This window comes from Lepidothrix coronata, unplaced genomic scaffold (genome assembly GCF_001604755.1).
Source record: "Lepidothrix coronata isolate B3197 unplaced genomic scaffold, Lepidothrix_coronata-1.0 Scaffold123, whole genome shotgun sequence".
Taxonomy (NCBI): domain Eukaryota; kingdom Metazoa; phylum Chordata; class Aves; order Passeriformes; family Pipridae; genus Lepidothrix; species Lepidothrix coronata.
The window spans coordinates 2426590-2453381 of record NW_016690303.1 but is presented as its reverse complement, the minus strand read 5'-3'; the positions used below and the strand labels follow the sequence as shown (position 1 = coordinate 2453381).

Below are 26792 nucleotides of genomic sequence, written 5' to 3'. Positions count from 1 at the left end.
CTTGAAAACAATAATTCTTCTTCCATGAAGCTTAAGAACATCGAATCAGACACACCCCCCCCATCAATGTGTCTCTCTAGTTTTCGGGATATTTTTTTTGGTTCTACAACACTGAATTAACAACTGTATTGAACTAATTATCAAGGAAAATGTCAATCGGCTTTAAAAGACATGAACTCCTTATACTTTTACTGAAAGACCTCAAAGCATTTTATAAATTACGTAGGTTTCATAACATCCCTGAGACATAACTATCTCCATTTCACGGATTAGAAAATTTGTGAACAGATAAGAAGCTTAAGCCCCAGTCCTCCATCATCTAAAATGCTAGCCATGAGTGGTATTTTTATTTAAACTGATTAAGCTCAATTAATTCAGCTTGAAAAGGTAATTTATTTTAAATATTATTTGGCCCATGGAAAAAAAATAAATTAGAAATTATGCTAGTATTCACTATGAGTATCATAATTTTAATTCCTACGAAGAAAAAGGCAAAATTTTAATTTAAATCAAAGTCGCCAAAAGTATGTGCTCCTGTATAAGAGGAATGAGTAGCCTGTCAACTTAGGAACTTATACTGGGTGCTATTTAGCCAGCATGGACTCATTGTTATAATTTATTGATGATTACAGACTTTAGATTAGGCAATATATTTCACATTTATGCAGTTAAGTGTATTGTACCATCTGCACACCCAGCAACCATCATTCAAACATTTCCTTCCCTCCCTTCCCATCCCCTCAAAAGAGTATGCTTAGTGATACTCAGCAGCTACAAACCTCAGGCAGTCTTAAAACCCATTCTCTGACTCAAAGATTCTGTATATTTTCCAGTATTTAATTTTGTTCTTCTAAGAGAAGCTTGAGATAATTCCACTTATTAATTTTTCTCTGACCTAGTAATAGCTAAAATTGCCTTCTGCTCCCTGTCTGCATATACTCTTGCAGTGAAGCTTTGAAGTGGCATCTACTTTGTGCCAAGACACAAACTGCTGCTTTCCTTTCCTTCACAGCAAAACATTGCAGAGAAGAGAAACCCTTGAGATGATACCATTTTCTGTTTAGTTTTACTTAATTTTGAAAGCCCTCTAGGCAAAAAGCATACAACCAGTGCCCAGAGAACAGACTTTCTGAGATGGAGCATGGAAAATATGTTGACAAAGGAAAAAATTTGAACCATCGTTCCCACATCAGCACAGATACTAACATCTAACATCTAAACTTCCATTATTTTTTTTATTTTTGTGGTATTTGCTGTTTATGAACATCTTTCAGTTGCTCATAAGACAAAAAGCATGCTAAGGTACATGGCCTGGCAAGGCTGTAGCAAGAACCTATTTTAAAAAGCCTATTGAAAACCCAGAGAAAGCTATAAGAGTTCTTTCCAACAGCCTACATTCTGTCTTAGAAGAAAACTCATTTTTCAGCTGCATACAGACTTATCAAGTTGTAGCCCTGTTAAGAGAACAGGCAATAAATGAGGATCATCATGCTCTCTCCCACAGTCTCAGGCCAGGAAATGGGCTTCCTGCATATAAGATGCACACACACATACACACAGCCCCCGTTTGGTAATGTAAATACATCTCTGATGGAGTAGTCTGAGGAAGAGGATATCCTGTAGAATTTTTATTTTGTATGGATGTCTTCCCATTTCTCTCTCAAGTCAAATAAGCAAGTTTCTTCTCCTGTGTCAGTAAGCACGCAACAAGGGGCAACTTGCCATGTAAACACGTCATCTCAGCCTCCATTGGACCTGGGTCTATTTCCTCAAGAAACACAGGGAAAACTAATTTTTTCCTCCCTGAAATTACCACCTGAGGCAGGACGGATGCAATCCAAACTACTTTTCATTTTAAATTCCAGCCTCACATGAAGCACATACACAATCATAACTGACCTCACACACAGTTTAAAAGCAAATTGCTATCTTGAGGGATCACATCATCATAAACAAGACCAGCAAATTAAGTACTAGCAAGTAACTAGGGAGGCACTTTTGAAAAAGCTGATCTTAATTTCTTTGTGCTTAATTTCCTCCTTCTGTAAAAGAAATAGGAACACATATTTTGCCTCGGTATTATAAGAATTAATGTGTCATTCTTGTAAGACTGCCAAGGATCAAACTGTTCTTCTACATGTAAAATATCATGCCTAAAATAATCCCTGCCACCTAACAAGCTCAAAGAGCTTTACAAAACCATCACAGCATTTCCTACTATTTGCCACCAAAGGGCCATAGACATACCTGCTGACGTTTCTCTGAATTTGTCACTTGTCTTCTTCTTCCGCCATTTCCAAGGTTTAAAGATTTTGCCAATGTTGGAGAGTTTGCCCTTCCTCTTGAAGGGGGGAGTTTGGGATCCTGGGGCTGGTCCTTCTGAGTTAGCAATTGAAGCCTTGTCCAAACCATCAACTGTATAAAGAAGAAAAGTAAGGGTAATTGAAGGATGGAAAACAAAATGGTACCCAAAAACTAAACACCTCCACTGTCAGATTGCAACAAGCCGTGTGTGTATCTGTGTGGCTTTTTTCCTGTTCCAGAAGTGAGCCAAGGGGCATCTGATCTCAGCCTGTGGTCTCCAGCCAGTCCCCACCCCAGCTTGCCCTGGGCTTCACTGCTTCTCAGCATCTCAACTGCAGCTGTCCAGAACTTGCTTCTTGTGATACTCATCTGGCACATTTGCACAGTCCTGTGGTTTTCCATCACTACTAGAGAATTTCTTTCAACATATATTTGGGTGACTTTCTCCCTATCCTTGGTAAAGTTGAATAACTAGCTATCATCACACAAAAAACAAAACCCTTGTAATGTGAAAACATAAAACTATTTTTTGAGTGAAACGATTCCTTTCTTAAACAAGCTCTAAAGTTAGCTGTTCTGGCAGTGGAATGGAAACAGGTCTGTTCGATATCCCTGGTAATCAGTCATTCACAGTGCAGCCTGCCATGAGTCAGGCTTCTTATTAACAAAATGTATTTAACAATAAGCTTTTGAACTGTAGATAGAATTTAAACAAGGATTACTTTTCTGCAAAAACATACTGATTGATATGAAAGCCAATATTTATCATCAATGGCTGTAACATCAAGTTTTGTGAACCAAATTAAGACTCATTGCACAATATGCCATAGCATACAGTTAAAATAAATTTCCTAGATATTTTTGAGACATCTACTATCATTTATTTCTATTTAAGAACTAGGGTCTCTTAGAGTGTTCCACTTGTAGTCCTGCAAAGACTTCAAATGTCCTGAATTTTACTCATGTGAGCACTGAAGTAACTGCAATTACTCACAGACATTAAATTAATAATGGGCTTAACTGTTTGTGGCATACAGGCGTTGTAATTGCTTTCATTCATCTAAACATTCTAATTATAGTCAATTCAGAACAGAGTTGATGCTACTCTGAACAGTAGTAATGATAATCATAGATCATTAAATCAGAAATTCTATTGAAAGAAAGAAGTATCACTGTTCTCATTTTACAGATGGAAAATATGAGGCACAGAATTGCTAAGTGCTTAATTCTGTGTTTGCCAAATGGCTTCCTGAATCCTGGTCCTGTGTCCTAGCTGCTAAAAAGATATATATTCAGCCACATAACATCATGGTGCAATCAAATTCTGTTTCTCAGACAAATGGCATTTAATGAGTCCTATATTTGTCCTAGGCTTTAGATTGATCCAGGATGCTAGGAAAAAAAAAATCTTTTCTATGAGAAAGCTGATGTAATGCAAACAGAGTCCAAGGAACTTTATTTCCAGTGTTTTGAAACAAAGTATGGGAAGAAAGATCCATTGTATAACCTCACTGAAGTCTATGAAGTTAAAATCAGAGATAAATTTGTATGAGAACAATAGCATTTAAATCAATAAATATGAACAAGCTATACCATAAAATTTAACAAATTCTGTACTGCCTGAGAGATGGAAAACTTTCCCAGGATAAATTACTGTTATTCAGATACAACAGGGTTTAAAGCTTTTCTTACCCAGCTTTGGGTATTTTCTGGTCCATAACACGGAGATAAGATAGGAGGAAGGCATGCAAGTGGATTTCGAATGTAAACCACCAAGATTTTGCTAAGGACTCAGCTATGTTTACCCCTTGCAGGAGTACAAAATCCCAGCTTCCTCACTTGTGTGCCCTAGACAACAAGTCAATCTTTAGGGCGGTTTAAGCTAAAACTCCCTTGAACCAGCTGCCTCCCTACACACCCTGAGAAGCCAGGCAAGAGGTGAGGGATGAGGAGAACACCAAAGGTAGTGAGCAGCTCTGTAGAAAGAGAGAAGCATAAGACACCAGAAGGAGCCCTGCAGGGATGCCTTGCCTGAAATTAGGGATTGCACTTTTGTCTGGGCTTACAGACACTGCCTATGGAGTGCAGTTCCCTGTGGAACACAGAAGCCTCTGCTGGAAACTATCGATCTAAGGGAGAAGTACATTTACTTGAAGGGTACTTACAAAGACAAGAGAGCAAAATTTATCCTAGCAATTCCAGTTGACATAAGAAGGAACAAGGGCCACAGCTCGCAACCAGGAAGAGTCAGGTGAGAGGTAAGAAAAACACTTCCAGGAGGTGGGTGGTACAGAACTGGAACAGGTCCTGGAAGGCTTTGGAGGCTTAACCAGGCAAGCCTCAAAAGCTCTTTCTGGGGCTGACCTCACCTACTCTTTGGAACAGTCCTGTTCTGAGTGAGGGCCTGGACCAAGTGACCTCCTGAGGTCCCTCCCAGTCAAGATTCCCGTGGGTGCTAAGGGATGCGGACAGACATGGTTTCTCTGTGAAATCCGCACTAGTAAACCCAAACAATCAGAAGTGAAGTGGTGAAGAAAAGAGACTAGGATCAGCTGGCTGTAGAGTTCTGTCCTGGGACAGCAGCCAAGCATTATCTCACTGGTAGAAGCAGTCTATCAGCTCAGTAGAGTGAGAAGCTACCTACCCCTTGAGGCAGCAGGACGAAACCCATGTTCTTGCCTCCGATGGCTTAAAAAGGCTGGGCTACTGATGTGAAGAGCCTGCATCCCAGTGATAGACAGCACAGTCTTACAAACACTATAACACCAATATTTTCAAATCCTTCTGAGTCATGGAGTGTAGTGTATTGCAGGCAACCACTTCCACAAAAGCCTCATCTAGATTTCTTTCTCCTGTGTCTACCAGCAGAAATGGAGGAGGATTAGGGCTCCAACAGCTCCCCACAGAGACATATGGATTTGTATCAGTCCCTGCTCTGCCTTCTGCTGAAAACATAACTCCAAAATAATGACCCTAGCTACAGAAATCTGTCTGCTTCAAATGATCTAAGACATGGAACTCATGGGGAATAATTCTGCTCAGGAAGACTGAAACTTTTGAAAACAGACTTCAACATTAACTACTTCTGACAATAAAAGATGAGGAGTTGATTTATAAAGCAAGTTCAACAAATGCTCACAATTGGGAATTTACTAATCTACTGGCACCTTGTAGCAGTTCCTTCATTTGAAAAAAGGACCCAAATATGTATCTAGCAAGGACGAATAAGCATAGCCAAGTATCACAGACTGATTTCAGAAATAATGTAAGATAAAGTAACATTTCCAGGAAAAAGAACTTATTTATATCCAAAAGCACATATATTACATGTATTACAAATATATTCATAAGGTAGTACATTTTACCAATTAATAAACTACTTAGAAAAAAAAGCACAATTTCAACAATAACGTTTCAGAGCATTTATGGAAAAATCTTTACAAAAGCTATTGCTCTTCTTTGAAACATTCAGCAGGAAACTAATGTTTAAGATTTACACTATTTGCTTTATAGGTCATGTACTACTTAAGAATAAAGCAGTGTATTTTTCACCTCAGATTTTTCACCTCAGAGAGCTTACCTACATTCTATTAATCATTATAAATGTTACACATATTCATAGAGATGAAAAGAAACATCTTAACTTCCCACCACAAGGAGCCTGGTCACTTGTGTTATTCTTTTATTTTTACAGTGTCTTGAAGTCATTCCTTCTTCCCACCATCTCCAAAAAGCCAATGAGTCCTTCATTGCCTTCATTAAAACTTCATTATTAAGTTAGACATTAGGACTTTTGACTATACTACCTACATCGTTTATCCAGTCCTTTGCCCTAAGTGAAGATTTTACATCTGAAGGACGTAACGCGTACATAAGGATAAGAAGAAGTCCATGAATCATGTATGTTGATGTAACACAAAGAGATCTTGTTGTAAAAGGCCAACAGCAATGGTAACGGAGACACCAAAAAGCCAAATCATGCCGCATGAGCCATAAGTTAGATGATTAGTTTAATTATATTATTCTTGTCATAAAGACTCTGCAGATCCTGCAGTAAAAAACACTTAGGACTACATAGAAGAAAAGAAATAAGGCAGAATTTAGGTGCGTATGTCAAAAGTTTTGCTATTAGGAGTCTGAAAAATTCTCATCAGATGCTCCCTGACTCTGAAGGTACAGGTGCCATTAAAACTATCTGAAGACTCTGCTTTTCTGTATGCAAACAGCATCCTATACTGAAATTTCACAGCAGAGTGGTTCTGGTGATGAAGGCAGTCTGGGAAGTTTCTTCCTCTGCACTTTCCTTCCTGATCCTAAAAAAATATGCTATCCCTTCAGTTGTAAAAATACAGCTGTTCATTGGGCTTCATTGCAAGTAGATCTCTGACTGATCCAGACCAAAAAGGCCTCCCCTTTTCCCTTTTTAAAAAGTTATTTTAAATCTGAGTTTTTTAGTGATCGAGTCTTCAGCATAGTCCTACAAACACTCGCAGTGTCATGGTTGGGCGAGGAGCTGCTGCACAGGGCAGGAGCTGGGGACTGAACTGGGCAGACAGCCTAAAGAAGCTCTGCAGTTGCAGCCAGGGTAGCAGGACATTCCAGCCGTGGGCCCAACAGTGCTGCACAGCCAGGCATGTGCCTGAACCTGGATGAGCCCACAAAATAAAGCACGCTTTTGCCTAGAGCATTCACAGGGTAGGTGGAAGACTTGGGGGTTTCCCCCTTCCTCAATAAATAGTGTTGAAATGTATTACCCTTCACTTGAATCTGACACTAAAAAAGAAGTATTACAGGATTGTAATGTTATTAAACCTTATTGACAGTTACTCAGAAGTATTTGTTCAGAAGTATTCCTTTCTTCTGTCTTTCCACTCACCAGCACCCTTCTACAGAACTGATCTAACCCTGCTGGAGCACTGGGATATACGTTTAAGGGATTCTTCTCACATCAGGGTTGCTAAGTACAAGAAAGACAGTACCAGCAGAGCTACAAGTTCTCTTTCCCCTCTGTATTGCACCTTTCATTCTGCATTTCCTTCTCCCACCCACATCTCCCAAGGCTCACTCGCCTGCACTGCAATTCTGCTCTGGATCCTTGTCATACAGCAAGGTGTAGAATGGCCAGATGAAGCAAAGGTCTCCCTCCAGCCCCTCCTCCTCCCCAGCGCTGGACAATACAACCAAGAGGGAAAAAGGCACAGAGTCAAGTGCTCCACTGATATCAAGGCACTAAGGTAGCATTGGCACCTAATACTTTCACTAGCACTGGTTCTCTTGCAGTAGTACCATGGTATCACCACACTATCCTTAAAGTGTGTGAGAAAAACCTTTTTGTCCTGTCAGAATACAGGTGACTCAGGGTATTGCCACATTTAACCATAAATGAATTGAGAAATGCAACAGAAGATGCCATGGCCCCAGTTAAAAGCTACCTTATGTGTGGATTTGGATCTGATTTCTGTGCTTATTAACTACCAGTTAGCTAGTACAGTTATTTTTTTCTCTTTCTTTCAGTGCACCTTGCTGCCTTGCAGGGATGCGCTGCAAAAGTCATCTTGGTTTACTGAGACCTCAAAACCTCTTCTTACAGTGCTATGAAATTCTATACTGTCTTGCCAAAGGGCACAGAGTTGGAAGTCATGGGTTTTATGCCAGCAAAATCAACATGTTTATGCAGCTGCATATTATCCCCAGTTAGCAACAAGAACAATAAGTCATCAACTTGCTAGAGAGTATGATAAGCTGCTTATTCTTGGAACTTATTGGCAAAATTCAAGATACTGCATGGTAAAATGTTTGATGTGGTCATTAAAAATCATAAGTCATTCTGACACTAAAAATGTCATTTTCAGTATGGATCTCAAATTCTGTAATGTTCTATCTATTTTTCCTGACCAGAAACAGATGGAAAGATGGGTCTTTTTTCTTTTTCCCGTTTTTGTTTTGTGGTTTGGGGTTTTTTTTGGTTTTGTGTTTTGGTTTGGTTTTTTTTAAATCTACTTGGAAGGGAAAAAGTGCAGCTAATCCCCAGTGGATAAACTGGCAAATGGAAGAGCTATAATCTACCTCCAAGCAGCACAATGACTTGGCATCTGCATGCTTGTGCCTTGCCATACATCTGGAGTTTAACTTTGGAGGAGCTGTCATGAGCTAATTAACTTGATTGCGTTTTAATTAAATGAAAGGAAAAAGCTGAAGTTCAAATGTAGGCAGCTGAAATGTAGTTTCCATATGGAACTGACAATATCGCAAAATGTTAATTGGACCTCCTGCTGGCAATGAGCTAAACAGGCTGGATAGAGGCTACTTCATAGGGAGGATTGCTGCTGCCCTGAAACAGCCAGAGGGAATCCTCCTGGAAAAACTACAGCAGGGATGAATATGACTGTCTGCATATCTCCAGGTTTCTACAAGGATATACACACACAGATGCCTTTTGGGTTGTTGGAGTCATACTTGGATCAGCAGTGCCAAATATTCCAGAAAGGGCTTTGGGAGCCCAAACCCTGTAACTCCCGTATCTCCACAAGCAAAATGTTACCTCGCTCCAGAAAGTCAAACACTGCAAGGGTGAAAAATTCATCTCAAAAGGCCATATTCTGTTCTGCCCCTGTGATGAGCCACTACCTAAGCTCCGAAAAAAAATTTAAAAAAAGGTACTTACAAGGGAATGAGGGAAACCTGTGCTTCTCCTGAAAGCAATAGCATGGATGCCCAGGGGTCCATGTTTCAAACAAAAAGCCACGTGGCTCAGAGGGATGCTCAGTCACACCGTCCTCTTCTACAGTGTGCAGAGGAGGAATATGACCAGAATCCCAAACAATGATGCATTTATTCTAGTTCTCACTCTCTCACCTGCACAGCTGGGATTAACTGGCTCAGGGCCTGGAAAAGCTTATTTAGCTATCTGTCTCTCAGGCAGGATGCCCTGCAAGACATTGATACCCAGCAAGCAAGGGGGGACCTTACCTTGGCCTCCCACTACCTTTCACAAGACACACGACCTAAAACAGTGTTAACTTTAGGGCTTGAGACATGCTTGCTGCATCACTGGGGTAAAGCACAAAGAAACTCTTTGCTTTGGAGTTATCTTAAGTATTGCTCTTTTTTTTTTTTCCTAATATAATACCCACATCAGCTTAAGTGCAGTTGGGCAGTTTGTCGAGTTACAGGCTATCACATTAGTTACCACATCTTGTCTCTTGCTAATGCAACCCAAATGCAGATAACACACTTGTAACCTGCAGCTTCACTGTTACTTCACAGTACAGTTACTTCACAGTTTTCACTCCCACTGGGTTAATTCTAAAGAAAATAAAAAAGGGAAGTTATGGTTGTAGAGCACTCTGTAGAGACACTGGAAATGCCACAGGCAATACAGCCAGTCAGGGCTATCCAGCCTTACTAAATTACACTTCTCATGCAGGAACCTGCCTAGAGCTCTTTTCTGCTACACCTACACTGGCACATGAGCTGGGTGGGTTCTACAGCACATTAAGCACTGCAGTTATACCATCTCTCTTCTCATCTATTTTTTGAGTCAGAACACATTAGGGATTCGCTTCAGGTCTGAATAAAATTAAGGGCATTACCTTATGTCTGCAATATGCCCAAAAGCATGTGTTTGTAAATTAATTATTTAGATTTTGGCATCATGCAGTCCTTATTAGAACACCTACACAACTTTTTCCTTCTCTTCAATGAAATGTTAATTTCCATCCTTTTAGCTTTCTACAGAAGTAAGCAAATGCTCAGCCATTCTGTTACAGAAGTTTGAAAGTGATCTGGCTGAAAATCTTCTTGCTACCTCCTCGGTAACCCTGAACACAGCCCCAACCAGAGGGAAAGGGATCATGGGTTTAATGCAGGCTGTTTATTCCTTCTTTTCTCAACCTCAATACTTGAACAAAAAGCAGCAAATGGAAAGTTTCCAGACAGTTACATTTTCCAGATATATGAAACATCAGGCCAAAGGTCAAAGCAACTCCTCCACAAAAACAGGGAAAAAAAAAATCCAGGCACAGTAACAGATGTGGGACAAAAAACAACTAAAAGCAGTATAAATAAAAAAGCAACCAAACTACTTTGAACAGTTGAACATTGAAAATGAACACTTCTGTTATTAAGGGATATTGTAATATTAAGGGATATATCTCCTTGGAGGTCAAATAGTATGTGTTTCCATTTATAGTTTAATTATTTAATTTTTTTTAATAATTTTGTAATTTCACGTAAAAGTAAGATGCATGAACGCATCTTATTAAGTTCTGTAATTATATATTCACTGGCTAAAGGACCCAGCTGCTGATCCTTCTCTGATGCCTTTCAGACACCCCTCCAATATAGCTGGAAACATGGGAGGCATTTCCCTGAAGGTCCCTGGCTATGTCCCCAGAAGCCATTGCCACTACCAGCAGAGGCAGCATGCAGGTATAGTTTTATAGAGATGCTGCCCATACAAGTGGGCTTCCAGTCATCTCAGCACGTGTTTTCACACCACCATGGTGGAAATATCAGCTGAACCATCAACCATGCTGGTAACCATTTGTAAGGCTGCACCTTACCACCAAAGTGAGACAAAAGAAAAACCACCTTTTGCCTGGGCTTTTAAAACTGAGTTAGGTCCTACTACTGACATCAGAGGGCCAGGCAAATGAATTTGCTGACCAGACTGGGCTGGATAGTGTGCCACTGAGCTGGGGCAGGAAGAGAACAGGAGTGAATGAGAAAGAAGCCTGAGAAGAGAGGGAGACTTCTGCTAGGAAGCGATTACCCGAGCTCACCACCAGTGGGTGCAAAAGATGCTCCGACCCCTTCACCATATCCAGTCCTAAAGCAACGACCACGTGAAGTGCTAACATCACTATTTTCCTCTTCAACAGGAAAGGAAGGAGGTACACATCTCCCTATTCCATCCTATCCCACTCTATCTCATTCCAGACTACCCAGCACCCTTGCTAAATACAATTCTGTATGAACATTACACGTTTTTACCTTTATTATTACTATCTTGAACCAAATCTTTCACAATTAACATTGTGTTTACACATCTGAAAGCAGGTTTGGTTTTGTGGACTCCCATCCCAGTGCTTTCCTGCTCTTAAGTACTATGACAAGGAGCTTCTGATCTACAAATAACAGAATGTTTATGTACCCAAAACCTTAGGAGCAATTTGATCAGTCATGTAATTAAATCCCTGGGACGGGACAGTCCAGAGCTCACTGTGCTGCCTTTGAAGAGCAACGTTTTCTTCTGTGCTGCCTTTGAAGAGCAACGTTTTCTTCTGTACTGGCACCACTTCAACACCTTTTTTCTAGTACAGGAAACAGCATATTTCACTTGTCCAAATGCGTGTAAGGCAAACCCAAAGCAAACAGTCTCTGTTTATGACCTTGCTGGCCTCAGAACCCCACCAGGGAGGTTAAGGCTTTTTAAACCCAACTAGCAAATTTCTGATTGTTGCTGTCATTGCAAATGTTTGTACAGGCTTTTAACTCTGCCGCCTTTGTAGAGAAAACTGTTTATTTTTAAGTTCAGTTTTTAGCTGTCTTTAAAATGTTTGTCTTTGTTGCTAGATACCAGCTTGGATAAACAATAATAATAAAACTCCAAAATGCTCAGAAGAACCTATTAATGATTACATACAGTTCCTCTCAGACAAAATGCCAATTTGCCAACTCTAAAACCACAGCCTGTAAAAATCATTCATATCATTCTATGCCTACAATATCACAATTCTGAATACAACCTAAGTCATCTATGAGGAAATGGGAGTTGCCAAGTTGCAGCTGACTTTTATTCCGCATCATGTTTCATCGCTCTCACTATCCCCAGCCACACTGCAAACAGCTGTTTTTATTCCCTGAATCTTGTTCTTTACTAGCGCCAAGGTGGGGAAAATCAGGCACAAGCTGACATATTTGTCAGCCTAGCTGCCCTTCCTTTGCCAATTTAAACTTGGACACTCACGGGCAAGTAAAAGGACAGGTCTGTGTGAATCCCAAAGATGGGATTCAGTTATACTTCAAAAACCAGTGTGGTCCTTTTCCTACACAATCAAGAAACAGTAATTCTGTCATGCAAGCTGATGGCACCACAAATCACTACAGCAAAACCCAGTGGAATTGTAGTACCATCTTCATGTAGGCTTGAAGGCAGTATTCATACATATTTTGGACTTCAATTTTTCCATGGAATCAGTGTTTATGGAAGCGATGCACTGGTAAACAAAAAACTTTAGTTGGAACAAATTACAAATGAGAAAATTGTTGCCCTTCAGCTCACTGCACTGGGATGCCGTGTTGGAGCCTGCCTGTTCACAGTGCACCCCAAGGGTGCAGATGCTTGTGGAGGTAGGGTTTGAAACCAGGATCCCACCTCCATGTGAGAGAGCCAGCAGGGCTCTCCCTTTAGGTCCAGGCACCAGCCCAGGACTAACCAAAGCTTGAAGTCCTCCTGGGAGGGAAAAGGGCTAATAAAAAAGAGGCTTGTTGAGGCTTCCAATGGGGAGTTGTCATCTTGTTATCAGACAAGGCACTGAGAATACGCTCTGCTCTCCCAGCAGATTCTTTCCTTAGGGGAAAACATCAACTCTGTAAGAGCATCATCAACATGACAGGCACATAATTGATACCTTAATTTCCCCACTTGCTTGTTTCATACTGTATTTCAGGTTCCCACTTCTCCTTGCTTTCTGTTAATAATGAATGACTGTATTATCCTGCTGCTTAAGAGGGCTGGCCATAGATCAAGACCTCTTTGTAACAAGAGCAGTACCAAGAAAAACCAGAAAGACCATTCCTGCTTCAGTTCTAAGTACAAAATGGAAGAGAACAGCTTGAACAACAGATTTCTGATTTTCATTGCCACCTGCTCAGCTGTTGCATTTTTAAAATTTTTTAGCTATCCACAAGTTCCTGTGATTTTGTTTGCATGTCCCTTCCTAACTTCCTCTCTCATTCAGACACTGACATTAAGCAATCACAAAATATATCTTTGTTCTCTGTAGGCTAAAATAAAGCACCAACTTGAACTTTTATGTGCCAGTTTAAACTGAATTGCTTTAGCTGGAGTTGGATGAACACCCCTTAAGCTGGAAAGCAATAAACAACAGAAAAAATACCAGACTCCATCTCCTCCCCACCAACGTGTTTCAGTGCTACACTATCACAGGGCCTAACAATATTCATTCAGTACTTCAGCACACATTTAAGAGTTCACATACAATAAGAGTTTCAAAAGGTGCCAGAGGAGATGCCTGTTTGCATGATGGGGGAAATCCAAGACCACGCAGTTATGCCAGCACACACCACTGCACTGCCGTCCATTGTGGTTCTAAGGACAGTTAAGAGTTAGCAGTCGCTGTAGACCAGTGAGAAATTTTAAGCCTTCCAGTTACCATTAAGATGCTTTCAGGCTGATTGTCAGTCAGACAATATATTGATTTGTTTACTTTGTACAAAACCCAATACAGACAACAAGAATACTTTAGCCTATTTTAGCCAGATTAATGCTGACATCGGTCACTCCCACAGTATGGAATGACACACTTCACTGTATTTTGTGTTTCCTTTAAGACTGTCTTTAAACCCTTAAAAAATTTAGTTTTCATTTAAAAAATCTTTTTATTATTCCTTTTTACTTTAGAGGTAAACCAGGCTATATGACTGTTGAGTAACTACAAGCCAGCATACAAATGTGTTTACAAATGTAAACACTGACATGAATTACTTTAAAAACTGAATGAAATTGAAGCCATTCTCGCAGTTATTAGGATTTCATTAATTTTACGATTACTAAATTCTGTGGTATTTTTATGAGTGCCATGACCGTGTTGATACAGGTGAATTGAACACAAAAGCTTAATATTTAGCCATGTGCTTAAAAGTATATAATAACCTGATTAAAATAAAAAAGGTGGTGCAAAAATCCTGAATATGACTGGCAAGCCCTGGGACTATTGCTAGCAACTCCAAGCAGCACTGGAAATTCAAAATTCTCCTAAGTAAAGTGTGTACAGCATCAGTTTTCACCAAATTCATCTTTGGCATTATTTAAGCTCTGTAAAGCTTTCTTTTTTAAACTACTACCAAATGTTTTCCTAGAGAGGGAACATTATGTGACTGAGTGCTCCCATGCTTCCAGCAGTCCCTGGGAAAGCGAGGCATTTCTTAGGAAAGCCCACAGGAATACTTCAGAAATTCCTGCTGGCAGTTTCTGCCTGTCCCAACTGTTTCTCATCCTCTCATCCCAGGCCTTCTGCAACTTGCACAGCAACTGATGCACCCAACAAGGGAGACAAAGGGATATTTATATGCTTATTTAATAATGAATCAATGTGTGGACATAGTCTCCCACAAAGTAACGAGCAAACACTGCTTCCACTGGTGATATTTCTACAGGGGTCTTTCTCTGAGGATTTGCCCAGAAGTGGGCAGCCCATCCTGGCAGCCAGGGCTTGCTTGGGTCTCTGCTCTTTCCACTCAGCGCCCCCCAAAATGGCATCGCTGCAGGGATCCGAGGAGGAAAAGGAAAGCAGAGATCTCACAGATGATGGATGATCTTGTCCGCACGCTGGTGGGCGCAGAGGGGATATTGGAGCCCTGGGTAGGCAAACAGGAGTCAAACTTAGTCCCCATGCCCTTCTGCAAGGCACATGCCAGTGCTACTCTGACATCACAGTTTGAAGCCTGTTCAGCTCCAATCTTGACCAAAGAAGCAGAGTCCCCTCCTGCCCTCCTCCCCACCAATTTACCTCCCCCAGAAAATACCTCCTGAAAAATTCTCCTTGTCATACTGAACAAAGGTTAATAATTATTCTTTCAAAGAGTGCCTTCAAGCAGCTCACAAACAAATGATGGCAACTTTGCCAAGCTTAGGGGAGCGGTTTTGACATTTTGTAAATGAAGTGATAAAGGGTTCAGTCATTTTTCTTGACTTGAAAAAGGTTTGTAATTTCCCTTAAACCTTCCTCCCACTCTTGCTAACATTCAAGTACTTGGCACACATATTAAACATTTTTAGACCCTATGCTCACTTTTCACTCCAGCTGGATGCTGAAGTCTGGGAGAGAGCAGTAATTCTCACCCCAGGAGAGACCCAAAAAGGGACTGGTGCATTACGCCACAGCTCCTTGCCCTGGGCAGGCATTGCCTTTCACTGGCTGTGCTCATATGAGGGAAAAACCTGAAATCACAATGAAACATATAAAGGACACAATAAGCAAAACAGAAGATTTCCATAATCGGTGGGAGATTTTCTGCATAATAATACAAAAAGCATAATACAAGGAATGTAGGTAAGCACAACAGCACAGCCTGACTCAGGTTTAAAAAAAATTGCTAGAAGAGAAACACTAACCTTCACTGAGTATTTTCTCATTCTAGAAGGAATAAAATTTAACTAAATCAAGTGTTAACTGGCTCTTTTTTTTTAAACTCCTGTATAGGATTAGGAATAACATACTAAACTTGAACAGCATAGGTATCAAAGATGTATCTAACTCAGTTTTTTTGATAAACCTTATGACATTTCATGTATTTAGGAATAGTGGTCACTGGGAACCAGTTGTATAAGAATTTTCACTTAAACCAAAACTCTTCAATGTCCTGTTTGTGAACATGTATAAAGCCCATATCAACAGGGCTGTAAGCAGCCTTGGCATTTTCAAGGCTGCCTTATAGTGTTTGGATGGGCATCAGCATGAAGAGGAGCAGCCTGGCCAAGCATCCAGCTGGTGATCCACTGCAAATTAGCCCTTGCCAAAGCGGTTCAGCAATGCTGGACCAGTCAACTAAAGGGACAGGTCCATGGATTATGTCAAGGTCCCAGGGGAAATGTGATCCTATTTCTGGTAACACCAGCTCTGAAGAGAATGAAGATCATTCTGATGTCACCTCAAAGCTTCCAATCCAAACAGCTCCATTACCAACACTGCCTTCCCACTTCAGTCAACCTCTACACTAAGTTTAAACTTCTGTCTTTTAAACCACTTGGGAAGCAAAGGTTTGAGTGGACTTTTAATTATCTCTCATCCCAGGCTTCTAAAGTATAATTGAATTTTGTGGGAAGTTTAGCTTTGAGAAAAACTAAGGAGAAAAAATAATGGATAGCAAGGAAATAAAAAAAAGGATTACTATAGCACGTACATTTTCTTTATGCTCAGAACAAAACAAAAGACTATATCTCAATTTGCTCGTGTGCTAGAAATACCATGGTTTACCACTAATACTACACACTTCTACACAGACCAGTGCTGGAGCAAGGACCAGCATAAGAACAGGAGCCAGTGGCTAGGAATGTCCCCTGGCAGGAGTGTAGAGCTCACCCGGATGCACAGTTCCCTGCCTCAGCAGTGGCAGCATCCTGGGCTGAGCACCTGCTCCCCAGGAAGGCAAATGAGCACAGAAAAACACAAATACAAAATATTAAGTGGCTCTTGTTATTTGTGCAGAGGAAAGCGCCTCATTACTGTAATACTCTGGAGTAACATCTCTACACACTGGATTTAGAAAGGACCTTTGACTCCATATAATGTTTTAATAAACTCACCTATTTCACAACTAAAACAAGCCAGAGCTTAAAACCCAAAGCTAAATGTATAGTGCTAGAATACAGTCCTCCTTGGTGTGCTTTGGTCAAGCTGTTGAAAAGAATGTAATCTTGATTTTATATGAAGTCATAGTACTTTTTTTGGGCGTATCTGGATGTTGTTTTTATAAGTACAAAGCTACCTGCTGGTAGTAACAGGTGAGTAATTAGTGAAAATGCTGGAAGGACTATAACTAAAAAACATTACGTATGTTTTTCTGCAATGAAAAGTTCTCATCAGTAATTTCACTGACATGCACTTGAATGCAGGTGGCTCTCATTTCAGGCAAATACCAAAACACTGGAGGAAGTGTAGGGCTATATCCACAAAACTGAAGGATCCTGTTTACTTCTTATGGCACCTACTCAGAACTAGGGAGGCCCAGAGCAAGTCCCTGCTCTTGAAGGGACTCAACCTACCCCAGACCCTAAATGTACCTTATTCTACTACCAGGGAGCTCTGGGGAGCATTGATCCACCTCTCATCTTCTCTGATGTCCAATGACTTCATGTACTCCAACTGCAAATAGTTGCTACTGCCAGAGCTCTGCCTTCTCTGTTTTAACTGACACAACAAATATTTTCAAAAATTGTCACAGTTTTCTTGTGCTACAGAAATTTACAGCAAAATATAACATAAACCATAATCTGACACTAAAAATTTTTGCAAGTATATGTGACTCCACACATACGTGTTTGTCTCAGTGGGACCTCAGCCATAATTCTTGGGTTAGGAAAAAAACCCCATGCCTGTAAATTTGTCAGAAAAAAAGCCACCAATATGATAACAAGAATAATTGCATTGAGATAAATTAACGGTTGGCTTTCTCACCTAACCTCATAGCAAGCTACTGGGCTAGAGAGGGCTACTGGAAGTCCTCATAGAAGACTCTTCACTTTGCTACCCATCTCCTTGAAGGGTCATCTCTTGCACAATGTCAGCATTATCTCAATTTCCCTCCCTTCTCTCTCACCCGAAACATGGTCCTTCTATCTCACCCTGAAAGAAGGACATTTTTTGGTTTGCCTCAAAGCTTTTTCTACCACTCCATATGTTAAAAAAATAAATTAGAAAAAGCCAAAGATGGTAGCTGCAAAGGTTGAATTATAAAGAAATACACAAACTAATACAAAATAAACCTCTCTACATTTATAGTTTCCCCTGCATTGACATCTGGATGTGCAAATAATCACTCAAATCAGAAAGAATGGGCTCCATGCTGGTATTTTTTTAATGAGATTGAACTGCCTAGTCTTTGCTTTTAGGAAATGCCTAATTTAATTAGCAGCACTGCATCTGTTCTTCCTTTCCTCTCCCCTCAATCTTATGTGGAATTTCCTGCATAAAGAATAAAAAAATTAAACTGAAAGGAAGAAACTGCTGGGCCCATATATACAGAGGATGTATAAATTCTTAGGGGATTAAAAAAACCTCATCTGTGCCACCAGACACCTCCAGCTGACAAATGGACACTGGTCTCAGTTCTGCCCTGCTGGTATACATTCCCAAAACAAGCCTTGAGGGAAAAAACCAGGTTGCCAAATATGCTAACCAGTAATGATGTTTTCTGCTAAACCACAGGCAGACAGGGGCTGAGGAGGCTGCTCCTCTGCAAAAACAAAAAAAACTGCTGTGGCTGTGGAATAACTCACTAGCTGTCTTCAGCTGATTCCTTTACCATGGTGAACTCACTTAACAAAATATTTTAATTGGTTTTTTGGTTCATCTCATCTTCTGGTGATATTTCTCTTCTGTGGTTGAGGAAACCCTGAATGCACTGCAGGCTGAGCAATAGAGAGAGATATGTTTTCTCTACAAACAGATCCCCTAAGGACAGCTGGTGGAAAGGTACAAACACAAAGATTCTCAGTTTGACTTCGATCATTTGTGCTCCCTTAAGTCCTTGGTCTGTGGCTTTCAGGTCTGACATGCTCCATCCGTAGCAAGGTGGGGAATAACAATATTTAATTATCACACAAGACCCATCTTCAGGGCTGATTAATGCTCATGGAATAATTCAGAGTTGGGAGACACAAGCCCCTTCCAGAACATGCCAGAGTGATTATCTGTGGCCTTTATTCTTACATGCCAACAGATTTTGCCGATTTTGTGCTGAAAGGCTGGGAAAGGCTCACACCTTAGCAGAGCTGAGCTGAGGTGGGGTAACTTCTGTCCAAGGGAAGGTGTGCATTTTCAGCCACTGCAGTAATTTCCAAACTAATAATTGATCTTTGCAATAGATACAGCATGCAGTGCTAGATACCAAATTTTGTGTCCAGCTTCTCCTGATAACTAGAGAAACCTGCTAAGTCCCAAATTTCTGTTAATGATTTTAAATGTATTGAAAATAATATTTAGCTTTTGGCTACCTTCTAGTGGCCTAAACCTGTATTCTCACATTTTTTTCATCATTCACAGATGTCAACTACAAAAGTACACTCTTTTTTCCTCTTCTTCTCCTTCAAAAATACACAGTCCTAGAGATGCAACACTGACATTAAATACTTTTTTTCTTCAACACATTTTTTATTATACATTTCAAACTAAGCTACAGAGTTTCCAGGTGCATTAAATGTTTCAGAAACATGCCATTTGTCTTGCTGGATCTGGCTGAAATATACCCTCCTCCTCCCACCTTGCCTCTGGTAGCAGGAGGAGAAGGGCAGGGGGAAGTTAAGAGAGAGGTGTTGCTGTAAGTGTCCAAGATACTTATGTTTTCAGTTTCAGGTTTATGTGAATTCCCCTGTGCTTTTCCAACAAAAACTTTCTTCCTCTCTTCAGAATCATGTTCTCTCCGTAACACAATACAGTTACATGACAGTATTGTCCAACAAAAGGTTTTAAAAGCAGAGCGTCATAGTCACATAATTTCTGCAATGCTTTGTAGTTAACATCTCTTTCTTTTCCCTGCTGGCTCGTTACTTTCTCCTCCAACTAAAGTATACACTATTTCTGCTTGGTCCTTGTTCTGGCTCTCGGGAAGCTGGCTTTATCCACAGTCTTAGTTGTCTACTTTATTGTTCACTCCCTTGCACAGACACAGTCTTATTCATGTCTCACCATCAGGCCTTATGTATTTCTTCCATACCCTATTTTTATGTGTCAAAAGCAGCAATATTTAAGTAAGAATCAATAACAGCATCATTTTTCCAAGAAATTAAATTAGGTGTCTTCTTATAAGAGTCAGACTAGCCTTCTAAAACTTTTCTTCAAGAATGTAAGCACAGGAACTAGTCTGCAATTAGTGCAATTGTTTTAAATCACATATGGATTGTTAACACTAATTATCAATACTAACATTTTCCTTCTATCAATCACTTGAACAATTCATGAGAATAGGAGAATCATGCACGGTGGTATAATGTGTAGGGCAGGAAAACCACTACACCCTTTTCTGTATCAACATAAAAGAGGCCAGATTAGCAGTGCACTAGAACACTGCTTCACATTTTCAGAACAAGAATATTCTTAGCATCTGTGCCAAAACCAACACTTCCTTCCCTTCAGAAAAGCAATAGATCTATAAAACTCCAAGAAACAAACCAGTAATTCTCAGACACATTGAATGAATTTACAGGGAAGGAAATGCACAGCCAGTTTTGAATTAATAAGAATGAAATAAATTATAAAACATTATAAATGTGTAATTTAAACATGCCAAATTTCTTGGCAATTAACTGTTGGGGTTTTTTTTTCTTCTCATAAGGACTGCTAGTATCTAAAAATCATTTCCCACCAGCTTGCAATGACTTTAGGTTGTAATGTGACTCAAATTAATTGATTGTATCCCACTAAATCTGTTCCATACGCACACAATAAAAGTGTCATTTCTTTGTTGACTCATCCAGGATCTTGGGGAAAAAAAAGACAGAAAAGAAAGCCCACAGAAGGTTAGTTTTCAGCCTGGGTGACTTTATCTTGCTTGTTGTGACATAAATGCTTCAGGTAAGTTGATCTCTGGGGGTTATAAGCAAGGAGAGCAATTGGGAGAGGAGTCACAAATGGGACCCTCCCTTGCTATTCAGTCACACCACATTTTTAACTCAGGATGCTGCTGTGTGAGTGAACTTCACTGGCTTGGTGCCCAAGCAGTAGGAATCTCTGTGTGCCCCTTCAACAGCAGAGATGAGAGATCTCCAAGCCATGCTGAGGCTCATGAGGGCCTCATAGGCAAACACTGTCTAGGAGTATGTGGGCATCGCACTCCCTACAGTATTTGTAAAAGCTGACTTGGGTCACAGACAGATGTAACCTAGGGCTACATCATTGGGCTCTTCCATGAACTGCTATTCCTTTAGGCATCTGCGCAACAACACACACTGACTTATATTGGTAACTGGGATACATCAGCAGAAGCTGCAGTCTGCTGAGGATGAAGACACAGACACTGGCACATGGTGCTGGCTTCCTAGCTCCTGGTTTGAGAAGGAAGATCACTGGGGCACCTGACTGCAGCAGGCTGTGCTGAACTGCAAAGCCTGGCTCCTACAATCACAGAATGTTTTGGTTTGGAAGGGACCTTAAAGATCATCTAGTTCTAACCCCTCTGCCATGGGCAAGAAACCTTCCACATTCTGGCTTCCAGGCTCCCCCTGCTGTAGTTTGTTTCTTCAGCACACCATCCTCTCCAGTGCCAGGCTGTCCTCTCATGAAGTTTCCCAGGTATTCGGATCAAATTTCTCTCAAGACAATGCTATTTTACTTAGTTCATCTGACTACTAAACAGAAGCTGCTACTTTCTGTTGCCTGTCCTTGCTCTACAGCTGTCAGAGACTGAAATAGTTAATGATTTATGCATTCCAGGAGTTTGCAGGTGGACTAAGCCCTAAAAAGGCAAGGAGTTGCCTCAGAGGGGCTAAGCCCTAAAAGGCAAGAAGATGCCTCAGGTGGGCAGTTGGGCCCATCCCTCCCTCCAGTGCTAAGCCCTAAAAGGCAAACAACCCCTCATGCCAGGGAGGTGCAAAAGCATGCTGAGGGTATATAAACTGACTGTTGACTTTGAGAATTTGGGGGTTCTCCTTCTCCCCCACCGCCTGCGAATCAAGACCATCGCTCTCAAGCATCGCTGGATCCAGTGGGCGGTGACTGTGTCCATTTCTTTTATACTCTCAGCTTCTCTTTTCCCTTACTCTCATCCTGGTTTGTCTCTCCCCTAAACAGTTTCTCCCCCCCCAAAAAGATTATCTCTGTGCTGCATTGTTTTATGACAACACCCAAACTGTTAGCATGCTTGTTGATACAAGATTGTTAAAATAAACTTTGTTTTCAGACACCGGTTATTTAGTGTCGTTTCACTTTAATCCACCCCAAGGGAATTATTGATAAAAACCTGAGTTACCCCCCTTCCCCTTTTCCTGGGGCGGGTCGTAACAACAGCCATGGAGGCAGAAGGCATGAAGAGCCCTGTCTTCCTCATCAGAAAGGGTCAAGCAAAACAACAAAAATTTTAGTGGGCATCAACCATGTTGCAAACCCCAGAAATAAAACCAGGTGTGATAAATCCCCAGTTGAGAGTTAACTTTCTGACCTGAGGCTTCAAGCAATAAAGAAAAATTCTTAAGCTTGAAAAACAGTCCCCATGGGTCTCTAAGTCTTGTCAGCAACGTTTTAAGCTGCAAATGTAAATTATATTATAGTAGTGACAACATCAAGTTTCATGGTGTATCACAGTTATTCTTATAGTGCAAATCACCTAGCTATCTTAAATCAATTAGAGATTGTCGCTATTTTTCATGAATTATCTCTAGACTATAAACTATGTGATTTGTATGCATGAGGAGTAATAGCCCAGGCTTTAAAGCCCAATCAACACCTAAGGCCTCTGCACCATTCTTGGATTTTTACTGGGCAATACATTAAAACATTCAGATTTAGAAAATACAAAAACAATTAAATAACACTGAAATTATGATGGTCCATCTACCTGACGAGGATTTGCTGACAGTTTGGGCAGATAGTCAGAGTGAAGACATCTTGGAACACTAATAAAAAAAGCACATTCTCAGGGGCGAGGAATGCAGGCTGATTTGGAAATAGAACTGGTTTTGCTCACATGGTTTCAAATGTTAAGACAGCTGTATCACAATCTAACTCCACTAGGCAAAACATCACTACAATTCATACGAAACCAATGTAGGAATGAGAGAAGAAAAAGGCAACATAGCCCTTATCTTTTCATATAAAACTTCATTTTCACAAAGATACCATTGATATAGGTGTGATATTAACACTCTGATCTGTCAATGAACAAGTGTTATCAGTTTTATAGCATTATTATAACATTTTATTATACAGTCTCATTTTACTTGCATGCCATCTGACAGCATAGCATACCCTAGACTTCCATACAATGATGGATCAACCATAGATCCTCATTTCTCCCTAGCTTTTCCCCACTTACACTGATCATCACAGCTGTACAAAGCACTGAGAGAACACAAAGATAAATAAGACTTTCCCTTTGGACAGAGACTTTCTTTCCAAGGACCCAAAAACCAAGTCAAAGACAGAAGAAATTCATATTCCTATGCAGGGACCTTGTATCAAGCCTTGCAAGAAACTCAAGTCTTAAGTCAAACTTCCTAATAATGAGCCACCATAAGATTAACAGAGGTAATTGCATGGTCTGTGCTGACTGCTAGTCCAAACTACTCTGTGGACTGCAAACAGGCAAGGTTAAATTGATTCACATATTGTCATATTTAAATCCAGAAAAAAAAGGGGGAAAAAACCCCAAAACCGAGAAGAGAGGATATGCAGCACTGTCACCCATGTGATTCTGGTCAAAGACCGCGAGAAGAAAAAACAGTCCATCTTCACACCCTGCATCACGTGGATGTTCACCGTGACCTTCCCACCTCATTCCTACTGAACCATTTTGATCATAAGACACTGTAGGAAATGGCACACTCTGGACCCCACTGTGATTTTACACTTACCCAAAAATACACTTGACAGTCTAGGGGTTGTAGAGTTCACATACAAGGCAATATAAATTACTCCATGTCATGCTTTGCCTTAGATTTTATTTTGGGGGCATGAAATAAAATAACAAACCAACCCCCTCACTTATCTGCCTACGTTCCCTGCTCATGGTTTGTACTCACAGTTCTTTTTCAGTTTTGCACATATTTTATACATCAATATCTTCATGTGGCTTGAACCCAGGCCTGACTGAAAGCTTCTCCTCAGCCCTGGCAAAACTGAATACTGGCGGCTCAGGGACGAAATCAAAACCAAGCTGCCTCCTTCCCTGACACACACCTACATCCTGGCTGCTGTCTCAGCAGGAGCACCAGCAGCCAGCCTCACTCTCTGGGATCTGCTGGGGGCAAAACAGACCAGAGCCACTGTTGCGTGTTACTAGAGACATTCTATCATCACCAGCAAACTAACTCCTCTCTTTTTTTCCTATGCCTAGCACTGGCCCTACTAGAATGAAAATCCTTTCGTATCAGAAGAACAACAGGGTCAGGAATTCCCCTTGTGCCAACTACAGAAGGCAATGAATGGACACTTCAGAAATTACTTCTCCATATGGGACTGAACGGCAGCTGGTTGGGGTATTTCTGTATATCAGAAATATCTTTCAAGCCACTGTTACAATTTAAATGCAATGGGCAGAAATAAGTTCTGGAAGCAGGCTATTTGCTGAAGTATTTTTAAAAATCTACCAATGATTGACCCAAGACATTAAGTTCACTCGTTGTTATGTTTTAAAACAATAAACTAAAGTGAAAAACAAATACATATCAGCACTGATTCACAAGTATTTTTCAGCAATGTTACATTTTTTTAAATCTCAAAAAGCATCAGTGTCCAAAATGAATAAGGACAACTTTAAGGAAAAACATATAAAGAAAGATATAAATGTCTAAGTCTTTTCTATTTTTAACAGGCTGGACTGTGATACGGCTAAAACACTGATGAGGACTTGGGAGCTCTTTGATTTCCTCCTAGCTACGTCTTAGGTGCTGTCCCACCTCCTTGTGATAAGTTTTCCCATTTAAAACAAGGAATAAGATAAAAAGGACTGGAAAGCATTTTGAAATATGTAACAGAAAACACCACCTAAGAACAAGGCCATATTACTCAGGAGCAGTAAGAAAGCCAAGAAAGAGGATCTGGAAAGGAAAGACAACTGATCCAAAGGGTGGCTCAGACCCAGTGGAGTGGGATCAGTTGTCAGTGGGGCTTAGCACATGGGGCTCAGCAGGAAACAAGATATTCCATGAGCTTTTCATCTGAGGGAAGTATTGGGGTGGTCATCTGAGAAGAGAACCCCCACACAAACCCAGGCAGCTGGCAGGACTCTGCCGCCCTGCCCATGATGACTCCCCAGGAGCCAACTCTGGTTCTCCTCATGGCAGATGAGGAAGCTGATGATTAACACTGCGAACAGGTGATTAACAGCTACCAAACATCAGCACATAAAGATACCTCAGCTGGCATGCCTGACATGAAAGGTCACACACCCTGGCAGCTAAACGAGGAGAATTTCTGGTCATCTTTGAAGTGGCATCAGAGTGAGAAGAGGTGAGACATTGACCTGGAACCTGTTGAGCACCACACCTTTATTTTCACACACATGCAGTCCCTGTGTTGTAGCTGGTCCCCTGTGTCCTTATGAGACCTGTGTTCTGGGTCATGCCTGGTGCAGGCTCAGGTTGCAGCCTCCCCTGCAGTGAGCTGTTGCCGCAGCTGAGGAGCTCCGGCTGGGCCAGCAGCAACTGCTGCAGCCGTGGGGGGCCCCACTCTGCTCCGGCAGATCAGAGTATGTGGCAGCACACACATTTTATATTTTATAAACATGCAATACTTAAAAGTGTGCACATTTTTTTCTCTATAAATAGTGATTCATTCTACACGTTCACACTCAGACCCTCATCAACACTACAAATCAGATTTATGGTGTGGGGAGCTGAAACCTACACCTTCAGCAGTTGCCATTACTTTTCACAGAAACTTCTCAAGAAACACAAGCACCTACTTTTTAAGAGCTCTTGCAGTTCCCACTAGTAGCTGGTAAATCCACAGCTACCCATTCTGTCTGAAAACATGGGCTTTTTATGCCTTTGACTAGGTATCCAAAATATCCACTCTATCAGCCTGAAGTCTGAGGCAAACTGCATACTTAACCCGAATTCTGGAGCTGTCACAATTGAAGCCCCATCTGACGATACTGGTAGGGTGAAGAAAGTGTTTCCCAAGAACTGAAAAGCCTTCGATGTAAATTTAGTAGCAAATGAAAACAATACACCTTTACATTATACTTATAACTCTTGCATAACTTACAAAAGCATAAAAAAGGGTAGAAAAAAGGAATAGGATTCCCCGTGAAATATTATGAGGGTTCAGCCTCAAAGGCCCCAACCAAAATACAGAAGATGAAACTCTGCCCAGAATGTCCTTTGTGGCTGTGGACAAGTCATTTAGGGCTTCACATCAAATGGGACTTGACATTTCAGCTCAACAGCTCTGCTTTCCATTCTTTCAAGTGCATCAAAACCTGAAATGACCAGCTAACAGGAGTGTTGGGAGTAGCTCGCTGCACCTGTAAATCCTTTGAAATGTCCTCCTGTAAAGTGCAATGATATCAAAGTTCTTCCACCTTTGAAAATAAAAGTAGCTGGAGGAGAAAAATCAATTTCCTTTTAAAAACTCTTTAGAATTATTACTGTAAGGGCTTTTCTGCACATTCAGATTCATACTGTTCAGATTCATAGACTGAGTTAGAATGAGAATTCAAATCTATGGCTGAGTATCTCCATGTCCAGCTCTTCAGGAACAGAAGGGCTTGCCCCATAACAGCACCCTCAGTAAGGCTCACAAGTAGGTAGTAATGAAGAATACTACTGGAATAACTTCTCTTACTAGACAAGTCCTGGAATTTCTGAA

General features: G+C 40.8%; 1 protein-coding gene and 1 long non-coding RNA gene across 7 annotated transcripts in view; both read right to left on the bottom strand.

Moving 5' to 3' along the window:
* The window catches only part of PHACTR2 (phosphatase and actin regulator 2), a 135926-nt gene that overhangs the window by 44487 nt on the left and 64647 nt on the right, over positions 1 to 26792 (bottom strand). For all 5 annotated transcript variants that reach the window (XM_017825887.1, XM_017825890.1, XM_017825891.1 and 2 more), the window contains exon 2: positions 2248 to 2415. In XM_017825887.1, coding sequence (XP_017681376.1) covers positions 2248 to 2415 — 168 coding nt within the window. The remainder of the gene's footprint in view (positions 1 to 2247; positions 2416 to 26792) is intronic.
* Positions 14651 to 16948, bottom strand: LOC108502711. Of its 2 annotated transcripts, none has more exons than XR_001876575.1 (3): positions 16856 to 16948; positions 15342 to 15490; positions 14651 to 14907 (listed from the first exon to the last, which is right to left on the bottom strand). It is a non-coding gene; the product is annotated as an uncharacterized LOC108502711 (long non-coding RNA). The 2 variants fall into 2 exon arrangements; XR_001876576.1 differs by lacking the exon at positions 16856 to 16948 and adding an exon at positions 15665 to 16153.